Source organism: Choloepus didactylus, chromosome 6, assembly GCF_015220235.1.
Source record: "Choloepus didactylus isolate mChoDid1 chromosome 6, mChoDid1.pri, whole genome shotgun sequence".
NCBI classification, from domain to species: Eukaryota; Metazoa; Chordata; class Mammalia; order Pilosa; family Megalonychidae; genus Choloepus; species Choloepus didactylus.
This window is the reverse complement of record NC_051312.1, coordinates 85,592,654-85,611,663: the sequence shown is the minus strand read 5'-3', so window position 1 is coordinate 85,611,663 and position 19,010 is coordinate 85,592,654. Positions and strand designations below refer to the sequence as shown.

The 19,010-nt window shown below is 37.7% G+C and overlaps 1 protein-coding gene and 1 pseudogene across 1 annotated transcript in view; both read right to left on the bottom strand.

Annotated features, from left to right (window-relative positions):
- RNF121 (ring finger protein 121) overlaps positions 1-19,010 on the bottom strand; it is a 159,941-nt gene that overhangs the window by 29,594 nt on the left and 111,337 nt on the right. Inside the window, exons 4-6 of the mRNA XM_037840514.1 lie at positions 18,162-18,316; positions 15,328-15,435; positions 12,365-12,485 (exon numbers count right to left, since the gene is read on the bottom strand). Of these exons, the coding sequence (XP_037696442.1) occupies positions 12,365-12,485; positions 15,328-15,435; positions 18,162-18,316 (384 nt within the window). The remainder of the gene's footprint in view (positions 1-12,364; positions 12,486-15,327; positions 15,436-18,161; positions 18,317-19,010) is intronic.
- Positions 2,639-3,350, bottom strand: LOC119537904 (annotated as a pseudogene).

Genomic DNA, 19,010 nt, shown 5'->3' with positions numbered 1-19,010 from the left:
CTCGGTATATACCCAGAAGATCGGAAAGCAGTGACACGAACAGATATCTGCACGCCAATGTTCACAGCAGCATTATTCACAATTGCCAAGAGATGGAAACAACCCAAATGTCCTTCAACAGATAAGTGGATAAATAAAATGTGGTATATACACACGATGGAATACTACGCGGCAGTAAGAAGGAACGATCTCGTGAAACATATGACTACATGGATGAACCTTGAAGACATAATGCTGAGCGAAATAAGCCAGGCACAAAAAGAGAAATATTATATGCTACCACTAATGTGAACTTTGAAAAATGTAAAACAAATGGTTTATAATGTAGAATGTAGTAGAACTAGCAATAGAGAGCAATTAAGGAAGGGGGAACAATAATCCAAGAAGAACAGATAAGCTATTTAACGTTCTGGGGATGCCCAGGAATGACTATGGTCTGTTAATTTCTGATGGATATAGTAGGAACAAGTTCACAGAAATGTTGCTATATTAGGTAACTTTCTTGGGGTAAAGTAGGAACATATTGGAAGTTAAGCAGTTATCTTAGGTTAGTTGTCTTTTTCTTACTCCCTTGTTATGGTCTCTTTGAAATGTTCTTTTATTGTATGTTTGTTTTCTTTTTAACTTTTTTTTCATACAGTTGATTTAAAAAAGAAGGGAAAGTTAAAAAAAAAAAAAGAAAAACAAGGAAAAAAAGATGTAGTGCCCCCTTGAGGAGCCTGTGGAGAATGCAGGGGTATTCGCCTACCCCACCTCGATGGTTGCTAACATGACCACAGATATAGGGGACTGGTGGTTTGATGGGTTGAGCCCTCTACCATAGGTTTTACCCTTGGGAAGACGGTTGCTGCAAAGGAGAGGCTAGGCCTCCCTATAATTGTGCCTAAGAGCCTCCTCCCGAATGCCTCTTTGTTGCTCAGATGTGGCCCTCTCTCTCTGGCTAAGCCAACTTGAAAGGTGAAATCACTGCCCTCCCCCCTACGTGGGATCAGACACCCAGGGGAGTGAATCTCCCTGGCAACGTGGAATATGACTCCCGGGGAGGAATGTAGACCTGGCATCGTGGGACGGAGAACATCTTCTTGACCAAAAGGGGAATGTGAAAGGAAATGAAATAAGCTTCAGTAGCAGAGAGATTCCAAAAGGAGCCGAGAGATCACTCTGGTGGGCACTCTTACGCACACTTTAGACAACCCTTTTTAGGTTCTAAAGAATTGGGGTAGCTGGTGGTGGATACCTGAAACTATCAAACTACAACCCAGAACCCATGAATCTCAAAGACAGTTGTATAAAAATGTAGCTTATGAGGGGTGACAATGGGATTGGGAAAGCCATAAGGACCACACTCCCCTTTGTCTAGTTTATGGATGGATGAGTAGAAAACTAGGGGAAGGAAACAAACAGACAAAGGTACCCAGTGTTCTTTTTTACTTCAATTGCTCTTTTTCACTCTAATTATTATTCTTGTTATTTTTGTGTGTGTGCTAATGAAGGTGTCAGGGATTGATTTAGGTGATGAATGTACAACTATGTAATGGTACTGTAAACATTCGAAAGTACGATTTGTTTGGTATGACTGCGTGGTATGTGAATATATCTCAATAAAATGAAGATAAAAAAAGAAAAGAAAAAAAAACACGTACTAAATGAAAATGGAAACACAAGTTGTCAAAATTTGTGGATGCAGTGAAAGGAGTGCGCAAGAGTGAAATTTATAGGAATAAATACATATATTAGGAAAGAAGAACGATCTAAAATCAATAAGCTATGCTTCTACCTTAGGAAACTAGAAAAAGAAAAGCAAAAAGAGAGGATACAAATTACTACTATCATAAATGAAAGAGGGGCCAATCATTACTAATCTCATGGACATTAAACAGATAGTGAAGGAATATTATGAACAACCCTATAAACACAAAGTTGACAACTTTGATGTAATGAACCAGTTTCTTGAAAGATTCAATCTAGCAGAACTCATACAAAGAGATAGATAACCTGAATAGGCCTATATCTATGAAAGAAATTAAATCGATAATTAATAATCATTCAAAACAGAAAGCATTAGGCTCAGATGTTTCACCAATGAATTCCAATCAAACAGTTAAGGAAGAAATGATATCAATTCTCTACAATCTCTTCCAGAAAATAGAAGCAGAGGGAATACCCCCAAACTCATTTGATGAGCTCAGCACTACCAATACCAAAATCAGACAAAGACATTATAAGAAAGGAAAATTACGGACCAGAGTCTCCCATGAACACAGATGCAAAAATCCTCAACAAATATTAGCACATTGAACCCAACAATGCATAAAAAGAATTGTACATCATAACAAAGCAGGATTTACTGCAGGTATGCAAGGTGGGTTCAACATTTGAAAATCAATTAATATCATACCAAGAAGTTAAAGAAGAAAAATCATATGATCATATCAACAGATGCAGAAAAAGCATGATAAAATCTACACCCAGTTATGATGAAAACTCAGCAAACTAGAAATTGAGGGAAAGTTATTTCCTCAACTTCCTAATGTCTATAAAAAATTTTATACTTATTCTTTTTTTAAAAAAAATTTTAATTTAGAAATAGAAAACACTGGAAGAAAAAAAATGAAACACAAACAAAATATACAGGCAAATTTTCACTCCATGAGCTTCTCAAACCATCACTTCTCTACCAATCCCCAAAATGAAAACCAGACTCTTCCAAAAAGGTATTCATCCACCAACAATGATATTATTATTAAGTATATGGATCAATTTCACAAAGAAGCCAATGAAATCCCATTATAGCAAATCCTACTGCTGTTGCCATGGCAATCTTCTGGAATTCTTTTTATTGGTTTGGTGCATCTGTTAACTGAGTCCTTCACAAACTGCTGACTTGGCTCAATAAACTGCATCACCTGATCCATGATTGCCTGCCCTGCCAATTAAGATGCCAGAGATACACAACAGGAGAGAGGGAAGCTAACATTATTAATGGTGAATAATTAGATGCTTTTCCCCTAAGATCAGGAACAAGGCAAGGATGTCCCCTCACACATTCCTGTTTAATATTATGCTGCAAGTCCTAGCTAAGGCACTAAGACAAGTAAAGGAAATAAAAGATACATGGATTGGGAAATAAGAAGTAAAACTGTCATTGTTCACAGGTGATATGACTGTCTATGTAGAAAATGATAAAGAACTGACCAAAAAATCCCCTGGAACTAATAAAGTAACTATATAGCAAAGTTACGGGATACAAGGTTAATGTACAAAAGTCAATTGCTTTCCTGAATACTAACAATGAATAATTGGCATTTTTTTTTATTAGAGAAATTATAGGTTTACAGAAAAATCATGCATAAAATACAGAGTTCTCATATATCACTCTACTATTAACACCTTGAACTGGTTTGGTACATTCGTTACAATTCATGAAAGAACATTTTTATCACTGTACTATTAACTGCAGTCCATTGTTTACAATAGGGTCTGTTGTGTTGCACAGTCCTTGTTGCTTTTTACATTTTTATTCTAGTTATATATACACAACCTAACAATTGGAATTTGAAATTAAAAACACAGCACCATTTACATCAGCACCAAAAAAATTAAGTACTTAGGTGTAAATCTAACAAAATATGTACCAGATCTCTATGAGAAAAATTACAAAACCCTGATGAAAGAAATCACAGAAGATCTGAACAAATGAAAAGATATTCCATGTTCATGGGCAGAAAGACTCAGTATTGTTAAAATGTCAGTTCTTGCCAACTTGATCTACAGATTCAACACAAACCCAATCAAAATCTCAGCAAGTTATTTTGTAGATATTGACAAACTGATCCTGAAATTTATATGCAAAAGCAAAAGAGCCAGAATAGCCAATACAACACTAAAAAAGAACAAAGTCAGAGGACTGAAACTACTCAACTTCAAGACTTACTATGCAGTTACATAATCAAGACAGTGTGGTAATGTGAAAGGACAAACAGATCAATGGACAAGAATACAGAGTTCAGAAAGAGACCCACACAAATGTAGTCAACTGATCTCTGATGAAGAAGTAAAGGCAAATCAATGGAGAAAGGACAGTCTTTTCAACAAATGCTGCTGGAACAACTGGATATCCACATGCAAAGACAAGGATCTAGACGCAGATCTTACATTTTTCACAAAAATTAACTCAAAATGGATCATAGACCCAGATGCAAAACACAAAACTATAAAACTTTTAGAAGATAACAGGGGAAAATCTAGGTGACTTTGGATTTGGCAATTGGTTTTTAGATACAATACCAAAAGCACGATCTATGAAAGAAAAAACTGGCCAGTTGGACTTCATCAAAATTAAAAACTTCTGCTCTGTGAAAGACACTCTTAAGAAAATGAAAAGATAAGCCAAGACTGGGAGAAAATATTTGCAAACCACATAAAGTTGATTCTCGTTATGTGTGGCCATTAGGTTGTGCATAGTCTCCTCAAACACTAAATTAGTGAATATTGAACCACTGCTTCAAGGGGGATATAAAGAGTTAGGTTCCTGCAAGCCTCTGGTCACAACATTTAGTCAACCAATTAATACAGAACCTTGTTTTATGTCTGTTTTGGTTTAAAGATACCTTATATCTTTTGCTTCCTCCTTAAATTTGCATACGATTCCCTAAGAAATTCTTTGTTTCCCGACCTTTTAGAGACTGCCCACATTTAACCCCATCTAGAAACAGTATCATGCCTTCAGAACACTTTAGACCAACATTTAAACAAACATAAATTTAAGCAAGTTTAATCATAAATTGCACCAGGAGTCAAAAAATTGGAGTTCATTAAATTAAATATGGTGTTGATTCATTAACGCTAAACTCATGACCAACAGTACTATAATTCAAGCCCGAATGAAGTTTACCTAAAACATGCATTTTCTCCATAAGGCAATTATAGTCTTCCTGTGCTTAGGAACACTACGCAGCATTTCAGCATTTCAGCACTACACTTGGGAGCTATTTTAAGCAACAAAATAACCAACAAAAGTAAAAAAAAAAAAAAAAAAGCAAAAAACATGGTACTGATATACTATGAAAAGAACATTTGTTTACATACAGTATGGGAACTGAAACAAGAAAGCAGAGGGTTGCTTTGTTCAGTCTCCACTGGGAACATAAATGTTGAATGACTTGAATTCTGCAAATGACTGTAAAAGCGCTGCAAATACTGATTTAGGGATTACAAATAAATTTTAGCAAGTAGGCAAATAAGCAAATGCAGAATCCATGAATAGTAAGAATCAACTCTACTGGATAAAGGACTTGTATCCAAACTATACAAAGTACTCTTAAAATTCAACAGAAGGAAAACAAACCAATTTAAAAATGGGCAATGATCTGAATAGGCACCTCCCCAAGATATACAGATGGCAAATAATACAGGAAAACATGCCACATCATGTCACAGGAAAACTGCAAATTAAAACAATAGTGAGATACCACTACACACCTACGAGAATAGCTAAGATCCAAACACTGACCATGTCAAATGCTGGCAAGGATGTGGAGCAGCAGAGATTCTCATTCATTGCTGATGGGAATACAAAATGGTACAGCTACTTTGGAAGATACTTTGGCAGTTTCTTACAAAGCTAAACTAATTCTTATCATTCAATACAGCAATTGTGTTCCTTGGGATTTACTCAAATGAGTAAATGAGTAGGAAACTTATGTCCACATAAACACCTGCACACATATGTTTATAGTAGCTTTATTCATAATTCCCCAAACCTAGATGCAACCAAAATGTCCTTCAATAAGTGAATGGATAAATTGTGGTACATCCATATATTAGGATATTATTCATTGATAAAAATAAAGTAGCTTCACAAAACAAGTCTCAATAAATTTAAAGATTAAAATCATACAAAGTATCTTCTCCAACCACAAAAGAATGAAGCTAGAAATCAATGACTGAGAAAGAACTGGAAAATTCACAAATATGTGGAAATTAACCAATATACTCTTTTTTTTCCTTTTGTTTTTCCTCAATTTTTTTTATTTTTGTTTTATTATTTTCCAGTACACCTTTAAATAACCAATGGGTCAAAGAACAAATCACAAGGGAAATTAGGAACTATCTTGAGATGAACAGAATACATTCAGCAAAGGCAGTACTTAGAGGGAAATTTATAGCTCAATGCGAAGATCTCAAATCTCATACATGGAAGAACTAGAAAAAAAAAGAGCAAACCAAACCCAAACTGAGCAGAAGGAAGGAAATAATAAAGATTAAAGCAGAGATAAATGAAATAGAGAACAGAAAAACAATAAAGAGAATCAACGAAACAAAAAGTTGATTCTTTGAAAAGTTTGACAAACATTTTGCTGGAATATCAAAGGAAAAAAGGTAAAGAAAAAAATAACTAAAATGATTAAAGAAAGAGGCGAGATTATTATCGACCTTACAGAAATAAAAAGGATTTTAAGAGGCTACCGTGAACAACTATATTCCAACAGATTAGATAACTAGATGAAATGGTCAAATTCCTAGAAACACACAAATTACCTACACAGACTCAAGAAAGAAAACAGAAGCTCTCAACAGATCATTGACAAGTAGAGACTGAATCAGTAATCAACAACTTCCCAACAAAGAAAAAGTCCAGGACCAGATGGCTTCACTGGTGAATTTTACTGAACAGTCAAAGAATTAACACCAAATTCTTCTCAAACTCTTCCAAAATACTGAAGAGGAGGAAAGACTTTCTAATTCATTCTGTGAGGCCACCATTATTCTAACACCAAAACCAAACAGCTATATCACAGGAAAGGAAAATTAGAGACTGATATCCTTTATAAATATAAATGCAAAATTCCTCAACAAAAAACTACAAAATCAATCCATCTGCATATCAAAAGTATTATATACCAGGACCTAGTGAGATTTATCCCAGGAGTACAAGAGTGGTTCAACATAAGAAAATCAATCAGTGTAATACAGAACACTAACGTAATGAAGGAAAACAACAACATGATCAAAAACACTGATGAAAATCAGTGGCATTTCTATATGCCAGCAATGAACAATACATAAAGGAAACCAAAAAAAATTTAATTAGCAACTATGAGAATATCTGTGTATTAATTTAACAAAGGATGTAAAGGACTTGTATGTACAAAACTAAAATCATTACTTCTTTGAGAAATTAAAGAAGACCTAAATAAATGGAAAGATATTCAGTGCTCAAGGGCTAGAAGACTTAATATCCTTAAGTTGTTAAAACCACCCAAAATGATTCGCAGATTTAATGCAATCACAAACTACCAACAGTCTTCTTTGGAAAAAACAGAAAAGCTAATCACCAAATTCATATGGAAGGGCAAGGAACATTGAATATCCAAAACCATCTTGAAAAAGAAGAAAAAAGTTGAAGGACTCACATTTCCCAATTTCAAAACTTATTACAAAGCTACAATAATCAAAACTGTGTGGTACCAGCAGAAGGACTGACATATAGACTAATGAAATACAACTGAGAGTGCAGAAATAAACTCACACACCTATGGCCAACTGATTTTTGACAAGGAAGCCATCTACTCAAGGGGTATAGAACAGTCTCGTCAACAAATGGTGCTGAGAAAACTGGATATCCACATGCAAAAGAATCAAAGTGGACCCCTACCTTACACCATGTAAAAAAAATTAACTCAAAACGGATCAAAAACCCTAAATATAAGAGTTAAAACTATAAAACTCTTAGAAGAACAGAGGGAAATATTTTCAGGAGCTTGTATTAGGCAATGGATTCTTAGACTTTACACCCAAATCACAAGCAACAAAAGGAAAAATAGATAATTGGACTTCCTCAACATTAAAAACTTTGGTATATCTAAGGACATTACCAAGAAAATGAAAAAGACAACAAACAGAATAGGAGAAAATATTTGGAAACCACATATCTGATAAGAGTTTAATATCCAGAACATATAAAGAACTCCTATAATTCAACAACAAAAAGACAGACAACCCAATTAAAAAAAAGGCAAATGACTTGAATAGACATTTCTCTAAGAAGATATACAAATGGCCAATAAGCATATGAAAAAAATGCTCAACATCATTAACCCTTAGGGAAATGCAAATCAAAACCACAATGAGGTACCACCTCACACCCTCCAGAATGGATATTATTATTTTTTTAATGGAAAATAAGTGTTGGTGAGGATGCAGAGAAATAGGAAACCTAGTACATTGTTGGTGGGAATGTAAAATGGTGCAACCACTGTGGAAAACAGTTTGGCAATTCCTCAAAAAGGTAAGTATAGAGCTACCATATGACCCAGCAATCCTGCTTCAAAGTATATACCCAAAATATTGAAAGTAGGTGTGCTGGTTTGGAACTGTTATGTACCCAAGAAAAGGACATGTTCTTTTTTAAATCCATTCTTGTGGGTGCAGACCTACTGTGGGTGGGACCTTTTGATTAGGCTGTTTCAATTGAGATGTGACCCCACCCATTCAAGGTGGGTCATAATCCTTTACTGGAGTCCTTTATGAGAAGATAATAGGCAGAGACATTTGGAAAGAGCTTAGAGAGAGAAATGCTCTGGAGATGCTAAGGGAGGACACACAGACACTCAGAGAAATCAGAAGCTGAAAGCAATGAAACCCAGAGAGAAGAACCAGCAGATGCTGGCCATGTGCCTTCCCATGTGACAGAGGTGTCTCAGATGCTGGCGGCCTTTCTTCAGAGAAGATAACCTTCTATTGATGCCTTAATTTAGACATTTTCACAGCCTAAGAACTGAAATTGTAACTTAATAAATCCCCATTGTAAAAGCCAATCCATTTCTGGTACATTGCATTTTGGTGGCTTTAGCAAATTGAAACAGCAGGGATTTGGAGATATTTGTACACCAACATTCATATCATCATTATTCATCTCAGTCAAAAGGTAAAGCATCCCAAGTGTCCATCAGCAGACAAATGGATAAAAAAAATGGGGTATATGCACACAATGGAATATTACTCAGCCTTAAAAAGGAATGCAGTTCTGATACATGTTACTACATGGCTAAATGTTGAAGATATCATGTTGACTGAAATAAGTCAGGCACAAAGTGACAGACATTATATGATTCCACTATATGAAATAGCTAGAATATCCAAATTCATAGACAGAATAAGTAGAGAACACATACACCCAGAGAAGGCCACATGGGAAGAAGTCAGAAGTCAGCTGAAACTGGAAGAGCAGACACAAGGAGAGAGTTTACCATGTGAAGGGAGGCAGAGATGCAAGCCAAGGGACTCCAAGGATTATGGCAAGTCAGCACCAGAATGATACAAGACTTCAGGGAGAAAGCATGGACTTGAGACAAATGCTTGTTGTTTAAGCCAACCCAGTGGGTGGTATTTGTCATAGCACCTTGGCAAACTAAGATACCTGCTATCATCCTCAACCCTTCAACAAAGTCCTATGTGACTGTTTGATCCTTACCTTCCTGTGCTAAGAGGTAGAGGGAGATACCTGGGTTCTTCCTTGGGCCAGACTGTTAATGAGAAAGCATGGTGTGGTAGGGGTAACTAGTGAGAGCCCATAAAGGGAAAAAGAATATGAGGAATCAACAGCTGGGTTTGAGGCATTCCCTATTCCAACAAAAAATTTTTTCTACCAGGTCTCTTGGTGAAGCTGGAATTTATCATTGGTAGGGAAAGAAGCAATTCCTATCACTTGTAGTCACTGTAGGACCTAAGAATTCTTCCCAAAAGAGCATTCATGGAAAGAGGACCAGCTCAAATTCTATCTTTGAGATGCCAATGTAATGATTCCATCTCCCAGAGGAGAAGCTAACTTGTGGATCAATCTAAGTTTGGTTCCTACATCTGGAAAGAGGAGGGATTCTGAAAATTAGTTTTTAGTGACCCATCTGAGGAAATTAAGGATATATTTAAATTGGCAGCTGATAATAATCTTGAGATAAAGTTGGCAACAACCTGGAAAAATAGGAAAATTGATCACGTTAAAACAGAATGAGAAGGAAAAAAATCACTAGAAGGTAAAAGGCAAGAAATGCTTTGAAAAGCTGGCTATGCCATAGAAGCAGTCTTAGTAAACAGCTGTTGCTGAAAATGTTAATAATTAAGACACCCTAAGATCTGGAAATCTCTTCTGAGGAGTGAACTGATTAAAGGAAGATCTCAAGTATACACAAATGGATAAGAGATGGTAAAATACAAAATATAAAACAGTTGTTTGAAACAGAATCTAATAGGCTGAATAAAAAGTGATCCCATACACTTGGTTTTCAATTTGAGTTGGGACAGGAAAAATAATAATTCCATGATATTAAGAAATAAAGTCCTTGGCCTAAAATTGTACTTGATTAAAGTTACTCAAGGTGATGGATGGATATTCTGTTTAACCTGAATTACCCTTTTCAGTCTGAGGGCACATATGGGATAACATTAGCACTGATACACAAATTGTATGGCAAAGAGTCCAAATCTGTAAAATTGCCTCAGAATCTCCACAAGTTCCTGAGGTATCCATGTAAAGTCTGTACCAGTCTTTTCTTGTTCTTCTCATTTGGTTTCCATGGATATCTGCTGCCTAAAAGTTGGTACTGTTATCTGGACACTTCAAGAGAACCTGATTCCCTGATATCCCGCAAGAGTTTTTCCCCAAACTGCTAAACTATGACGTACAAAAAACTTCTGAACACCCTACAGTCCTTTGCCATCAGAGCTACACATATTTCAGTACAGAACTGGGGGAAAGGTCCATTAAATTTGGAAATACTCCTTCTCAGGGTGGGTATTTGGGTTTGGGCTAAGGCAATGAAACTGATATCGGGAGCACTTCTCTATTGTTTAAATACTTACAAAGAGAATGTATCACTTTTATAAACAGCAAAACAACAAAGACATATTTCCATTTTGAATAAAAATTCAAGTTATTTACTTGAACAATAAGCTTGGGTCTCTTACACTGGTTCTTACTTTATTCATATTTTAAGCTTGAAGAATTTCTCTAGAGTCTTCACCTAGTCTTTCCGCAGTATTTCCTCTCTCTGTAAAGGGAACTACAAAATTAGTTTTTTGTGGTGGTTCCTACAAATCCTAGTGGTTCTTTCCTATAATGTCCCTGAAGTTAAAAAATTCCAGGGTACATGTGAGATCTGGATTTCTAAGATTTAAGGAAGGAGTTTGCACTCATACCACCCACAACTTACATGGTTTATCTCATTCCTCATTGCCTTTCTCTTCTGTCATCCAATCAGTTGCTAAAGTCAGAAATTCAGATGTCAGCTTTGATAATCACCTTTCCTTCATATTTTTTCCTTCAGTCTCCAGAATCAACCTATCACCAAGTCCTTTCAAACTTACCTCCAAAATGCTCTTCAAATACGTCTGCCTCTCTTCATTTCCATCATCCCTACCCTAATCCAAGATACCTTCATCTTGTCCAGACTAGTGCAATTCTCTCTTAAATGGCCCACTATAACCTCTGGAACCCTATTCAATCTGTTTTCTACTCAGCAGTCAGAATGATCTTTTTAAAACATAAATCTGATAGTTATTCTCTGTCTTAGAATACTTCAAAAGCTTCTCAGTGTTTTTCGTATCAAAATCAAAATCCTTAATTTGGCCTATAAGGCTTTTTCTGGTCAAGTCCCTGACTATTTCTCCAGACATCTCTACCACATTCTTGGCCCTAAAATCACACTAACTTTCCTGGTTCTTCAAAAATCCCAACCCTTTCTCCTACTACAGGACTCTTACAAATGCTTTTTCCTCTACTTGGTATACTCCTCACTTCCTACTTCATCTAGTTAATTTCTACACGTTGTTCAAGCCTCAGCTCAATAGCCACTTCTTCAGAGAAGCCATTTTGAGCCCCCAGACTCAAATGCCACTATTCTATCTGCTCACAGGATCATGAAGCTTTCCTTCAAACACCTATTGAGGTTGTAATTTTATATTTATTTGTCTGTTTACTTCTTTAATACTTGTCGCTCCCACTAGGAAATGCATGTCATTCAGGCAAAGATCATGCTTATTTTTGTATACCTTTATAATTCTAGCACCTATCATGGTGCCCAGGCACATAGGAGGCATTACATAAATATTTGTTGGGCGAATGTTAACTACCTATTGGGTAAAATGGTACTTTCATATAATGACCCTAAAGTTAAAAATTCTAAGGTACATTTGAGATCTGACTTTCCAAATTTTAAGGATGGAGTCTCCATGCATACCACCCATAACTTGAAAGATTTTATATAGCTTCTCTCACCCCTCAGTGCCTTTCTCTTCCCTCATACAAATGATGCTATCTTGATCTCTGGTGGTGGCAGGAGGCCTATTAGAGCCTGGATGAACTCACCCCTATGGTAGATGCCATGTAGTCTGCACACATTTCTGCAAAGTCCCGCTCAAGAACTCCATAGTAGAGGCCATAAAAGAGGAGGGAAATGCCAAAGTCCATGGCATCTTCTGGTTTGATCCTGTAAGGGAAGCAACATGGTCATTTAGGCCTCCTGCCTTTTGATACAACTGCTTTGGATTACTACACTGGGACACATAAGGCAGGGCCCAGAGCTGGAAGGCTCATGTACTAGAACAGGTGTTGCCAAACTACTGCCAAATCTGACCTGCTGCCTGTTTTTTAGAGCCTGTGGGCACTACTTAAGCAGGCTAGCACTGTGAACTGTGGAGACCAAGCCAGGGCATCTCCTTCTGCCCCTATTTCCCATTCTGTTCCCAGTGCCATCCTTGCAACTGCCCAAGACTCATACTGATGTCACCTATATGTTAAAGACTCTGTTGTTGGCAATTGCTGAACAACAAGAGGTGAAATTTCAGTCTGGAATGTGGCAACTCACTCATTGCCTCATCTCCAACCAGCTGCCCAAGCTGAAATGGACAAGTGCTCTAGAAGGAGAAAAGGATACACCAGGATCTGGGTGTCACTGGAGCAGAGTGAAAATGCGGCCACACAATTCTTGCCAGGTCCCTCCTCCTAAGAGTGCCTCAGTTGATGGCCAACTGGGCATTAAGCATGCCTACCACCAAGGGTGGCCACTCCAAGCAAACAGGGTAGGGCAGGACAAAAGATTTCCTACCTACATAATATTGTAAATTTTGCCTTTCGGCCTGCAAATCCTAAAATATTTACTATTTGGCCATTTATGGGGAATGTTTGCCAACCACAGATTTAGGAAAAAAGGTAAGAAGGTTAGCAAATATTTTATATATCACTTATCATAAAATTTTAAGTTACAGCTATACACATTCTGTATCATGTTATCAAAGTTAAATTTTGATCCAAGTCTATTACTAAGGATAAAAATCTTGCCTGTAATATTAGGCGATTCATTTCAATAATTCTAAGAACACGTAACTTGCAACCTTGAGCTTATAAATGTTTATTACAGGAAACATTTGTTTATACATTTGTACATAGTATAGTTTGTTCACTTAAAGTTGTAAACTATATTTATCATAAGTTGAATTTGCTTACCACCCTTGTAATATTTAATGCACTGACTAAGCAGGTTTGATCTTATACCAATTAACTAATCAGTAGCATAAAAAAATAGTAAGGATTCTCAATTCTGTTTTTCTCCTTGTATAGTTTAGGCAAGTAAAAAGAAATAGTAATTACAGAAGAAACATCTTTAAAATAATGCAGAATGTTGATTTTTTTTTTTTTTTTAACCATACAGGTTAGGAAGATCTGACCTAAAATATCTTGGTTTTCTTTATGAGGTTTAAGATGCTACATTGAAGTATTCCTCTAAACCTTTCAGGAGCTTGTTTATTCTTCAGATTGCACTACCTGGAAGAAAAATTCCATGGGTGTCCTCTCATTATATAAAGTAGGACTTATTCTTACTTGTTCTACAATAAACTCCTTTCAGTTTCAAAGTGACTTTTGCCTACTCTATCCTAGGTTTAGGGAAGAAGCCAGTGGTAATTCCATCCATGAACTGAAATTTGAACCCTAAATCCCTTATGCTCCAGTGTTCTCCTAGGCTGAAGATTCTTCAGCATCCATACCCAAAGCCACTATTACCTCAGCCAGGAAGTCACACTTCCAGCCTCTTCTGCCCCACCTATTTGCAGTACCTTCCAGTTCCAGCACCCAGGATTTCTTGGCTTCTGTCTCAATTGGGGATGGGGAAACATATTAGCTAATAAAAATCTTATGGAAAGCTTCATGCCAATATGAATCAACAGCCAAAATCTTACTCCAAGAATGTACCCTAGGAAGCAACATAGCAGTTTTATCTGTGATAGCACTACATTGAAAACAACCTAAGCACCCAATTATGGGGCAGGACTTAAATATCCATGAGTTAACTTCTCAACTATTTCCTCAGATACCTGACAAAGGTTGAGTGTCAGCTATGTTACAAGAAAACAATGCTTATGTGTAACATATGATCTAGGATTAATACACAGAATCTGGACTGGGAAATCTGTGAATAATCTATAAATACCTGGTGGGAAACAGTTTTGGACTTCCCTAAGTATGGTGCATTTTTGAAAATGGATGTATCTCTTCAGGAGCATGGGACTTCTAAACCAGGGTGTTTCTCACATCCATCTATTAGTCTCATTCCCATGTACTTCAGATGTCATGGTGCCCTGGGACTACTGTGAAGACTCCTACAAACACTGCCCTATTGTGTTTCCTGTCTTATATCCTTCTAAGTGGATCTATTGTCAGGTGTGGCCAACTATGGTCGAATGAGTTCAACTGTCTAGTCTAGGGATCAGCAAATGTTTTCTATATAGGGACAGATAATAAATATTTTAGACCTTGCAGCCCATATGGTTTCTGTCACAACTTCTTGACACTATTGTTTCAGCACCATACATAAATAAATGAACATGGCCATGTTCCAGTAAAACTTCATTTAAAAAACAGGTAGGTAGTGGGCCAGATTTGGTGTGTGAGGTATAGTTTCCTGACCCTGGTGTAGTTGAATATAAGACCACTCTGGCAGACTGGAAACTGCAATAAATAGTATACACATGGTGGTCAAAGAATATGATTCTGTTAGGGTGATGGAGTTATGGGTGACGGACTATAATCATCATTATTCTTACTTTTGTTACTACACAGTCCTTTCCACTAAAAAAATAAATTATTGGAAAATAGAATCAGACATTCTTTGCTTTCTGCCAGCACAATCATTCCATCCTCCCACAACCCAGCTCCCCTGTCTTAGGTGTCATGTCCTCTCTGTTTATGCCTAGGACTTGCAGCAGGAAGAAAGGTATACCTGACCAGCCCCAACTCCTCAAAGACCAGTAAAACCAAAAGCAAAAGGTACTCACTTGAATAATAAGTTAAGACCAAAGAGAGTAAACATGACAGCCATGTAGCCAACGATGCCAGTGGCATAACTGATTTTGTAGATCAGCAGGAACCACTTATAAACCAACCTGGAGAAAAGAGAGAAGGTCAGTATAGCTGACACAGAAGCTTTGGCCTCAGGGGCCCCTGAACCACCAGAATCCCTTATTCTCACATCAGATGGGGACATTAGGCTCTTTGTTCAAGACTTAATGAGCAACTTGAGTTATTTTTCAAAGCTGTTCGTTCCCTTAATTGCAGAAATACCTCATATACGAGAGAGCAAGGCCTTTGTATTTTCCAGGTCTTGGACCATGGGAAGAAAAGAGATTCCCAAAAGGAAGCTTCAGTCTCAAACAAAGAAAGACCATAGAATACCTCAGAGAGCTAAGTCATCTCAGTATGTAGGCCAAATTTAGGTTAGTTGGACAAGTAAGTAATAACTAATAAATACAGCTCTGTTCAGAAGGCAATAGGTGGGGAAAGCCAGTTATTCTTGTCACTAAAGATAATTCAAGGAAAGATGATTAAGAGGTAGAATTAGATGCAGGCTTTTGTCCCTGGGTCTGGTTAGTCTCTATACAGCTTTGCTCCTAATCACAGGCCAATAATGAAAGTAGTGATCTCTAATGGATTTACTTCTGAAATGATTTATTTTTTGGGGGGGGCCAGGGGACTGATAAAATATTTTTGAATTGAACTGGATGTATGTCGGGGGAGAGGGATTGCTCATTGTTCCTGAAGGAGGAGGAGTGCTCCCAGAATCCAAAGAAGAGCAGTATAGAATCTGATTGGTTAACCTCAGATAGGTTCAGAGAAGGAAGATGATTCCCTGAATGCACCAGAGCCTTTTAAATGATATGGGGGTAGGTCTCTGATATCAGGAGCCACCATCCTGTGATGAGAGATAATAAACAATTTAGCCATTTGCAGGTACAAGCCTGCCCGGTCCCTGAGAGCCAACTAGGTTAATGCCAGCCCTGCTGGGCCCCAGGGAAGAAGCTCAAGGCCCTGCCTGTGCTCCCTGCTGTTGCTAACCATGGGTGATGACTTCACAGGCTAGGGAAAGTCTTCAAACATCCTGTAACGTTTTCCCTAAAGAACCTTACAGAGTTCCATTATCCATGACTTGCACTGATCAAACGGGAGTGAGATACAGCGGACAGCAAAGGGAATTTTAGGTTAGGCAATGATTAAACTGGATTAAGTGTGGTCTTATTAGCTGGGTAACCCCATGTAAATTAGATCACCTCTCTGATACAACTTACCATATTGTAAAACAGAGAAATTCCATGCTACCTTTCTCACTGGATTGTACAGAGCCCATTGCCTGGTACATAACACATATTCAATAAATACTAAAGGAATTAATGAGAATGTTTATGACACTGCTTGGAAACTATAAAACACTATCAAATGTTGGTAATTATCAAAAACCTCCCATGTTGTAGACCATTTTCAGTCATTTAAACTAGACTGGCTAAAAGGTGACACAGTTTATTCCTTAGTAACTCTTAACATGTTTTATTGCACTTTTTCTACATAATTGCCCTATATGAGGTAGCAAATGTTATCCCATTTTGGGGGATAAACAATTTAAGGCTCAAAAAAAAATGAGGTCATACAGGTTGTATAGCTACCAAGGGGAAGGACTGGGTGTTCCAATCCACATTCCCATGTGGCTTGTATTTTTTCATAATGATCCCTAAAGTAAATTACTGCAGCCAAACAGGGACTTCTGGATCACCAACTCCACCTTAAAGATGAACGTCATACAATGAATCTCAGAAGCCCAGAGAAAGGCTTGCAGTAAAGTAGAGCATAAGAGGCATGGGGAAAAGCACAGTTTGCAATCTGAGAGACTTTGTATCAGGTGGTCACAACTTTGAGGCTGGCCAGTTTCTCTGTTAGGCTCTCTGAACCTGTGCACACCTCTCTCATAGCACTTACCAACTGCAACAGGTGCTTTCTCTCCGTTTCTTCCATTAAACTGAGTACTCTTTGAGGGTAAGGACCATGTCTTATCCAGCTCCATATCCCCAGCTAGCACAGGGCCTGGCACATAGCAGGTGCTTATTGAATGAATGAATGAATGAATGAGAAAATCTCTTCTTTTCTGTCAAATACAGATATTAAATGACCTCACAAGCTGGCTGGAGAATCAAATAAGAAATGCACCCAGATAAAATATAAAGAATGACATAGGCAGGGGCTGTTTCGTGACCCAAGAAGTTAGCATTGTTGGTTGGAAAACTGCAAATTTTCTGGGATTCATTCATTCAACTAAAATTCATAAAATAATTCATAGTAATGTGCCAGGCTCTGTGCTAGGACTTGGATATACAGTAACAAACAAAATAGATGTGGTACTTGACCTCATAGTCATAGTTTAGTGGGGGAGAAAGACACTAAAAATATATTTAGCTACAAATTATGGTAAAGTTATAAATTGTGAAGGAAAACTATAAGGAACTATGATAGAACATAACTAATTAAGAGATCAAAGAAGAAAATAACATTTAAAATAAGACCACAATTAACACTACTATTTGCTTTTATTTTTAATCTTGTTTTCTTTTAATATAAACAGACCTTGATATAAACCATAAAGTAACCTGTGGGGAAATATTCTGGGGATTTTATCTGTGAACAGGGGGCGAATTTTCCAATGAGCTTGTTTTGGAAGAGCCTCAGGTCAAATAATCTTGGCAGACAAAAACTGCAATTTTTTTCAGTCTAAACTCACCCTCCCCCAATGCATCCCAACCCATTAGCCTCAGGAACCCAGGCTCTTCCCCACTACTTAAACTCTCACCTGGGTGTTGTCTGCACTAGAGGTTTTCGGGTGGCTCGGAAGGTGACAAAGGCAGTGATGGCAGAGAACACGATCCAGATCACTAGGAACCTCCACCAGTGCAGCTTTACTGTGAAATAGAGGGGGACAACCCACATCTGAAAGAGGGTCACCATCTGAAACACAAACACAAGCACTTCAGCTCTAGCCAGCTCCCCATGCACTGCTATCACACAAGCCCAGAAAGATGCTGTGTTTTCCCTTCTAGCCTAGTCCTCTCCTATATTTCCAATGTTGGATAGAGGTGTCTGTCTCCACTCAGTGATCAAAGTTAGAAACCTGTGAGCATGTGAGACTCCTCCCTTTCATCCCACATTCAACTGGCACTTGGATATTATCTTCCCTTTTCATCTGAGCCCTCGCTATCTCCTGCCTGGCTAGCTGCAACCACCTCTTTGTTATACTCCCTGCCTTCCAGAGCCTCCCTCTAATCTAACCTTCCCAATAATGCTAGAATGGTATCTCTAACATCCAGCCTTGAATATGCAATTTCCCAGTTTAAAACCCTCTAATGGTCCCCTACATATAGGATAAGGTCTAAGATCCTCAGCCAGACAGCAAAATTCTTCCACAATGCGGACCCAAACTACCATTTTGAGGGCTACCTCCTACCACTCCCCAGGCCTTTGGTCAGGTCAACTACCTTAGGCTAAAACATCCTTTCCACTTGCCTTTCTGCCTACTAATATCACATCCAAGACACATGCAGCCCTCAGTCTCCTTCCCAGGCAGAATTAGTCATGACTTTCCAGTGCCCCAAAAGCATTTTCTTCTCTACCACAATTACAGTGCTAATCCAGGGTATAAAGC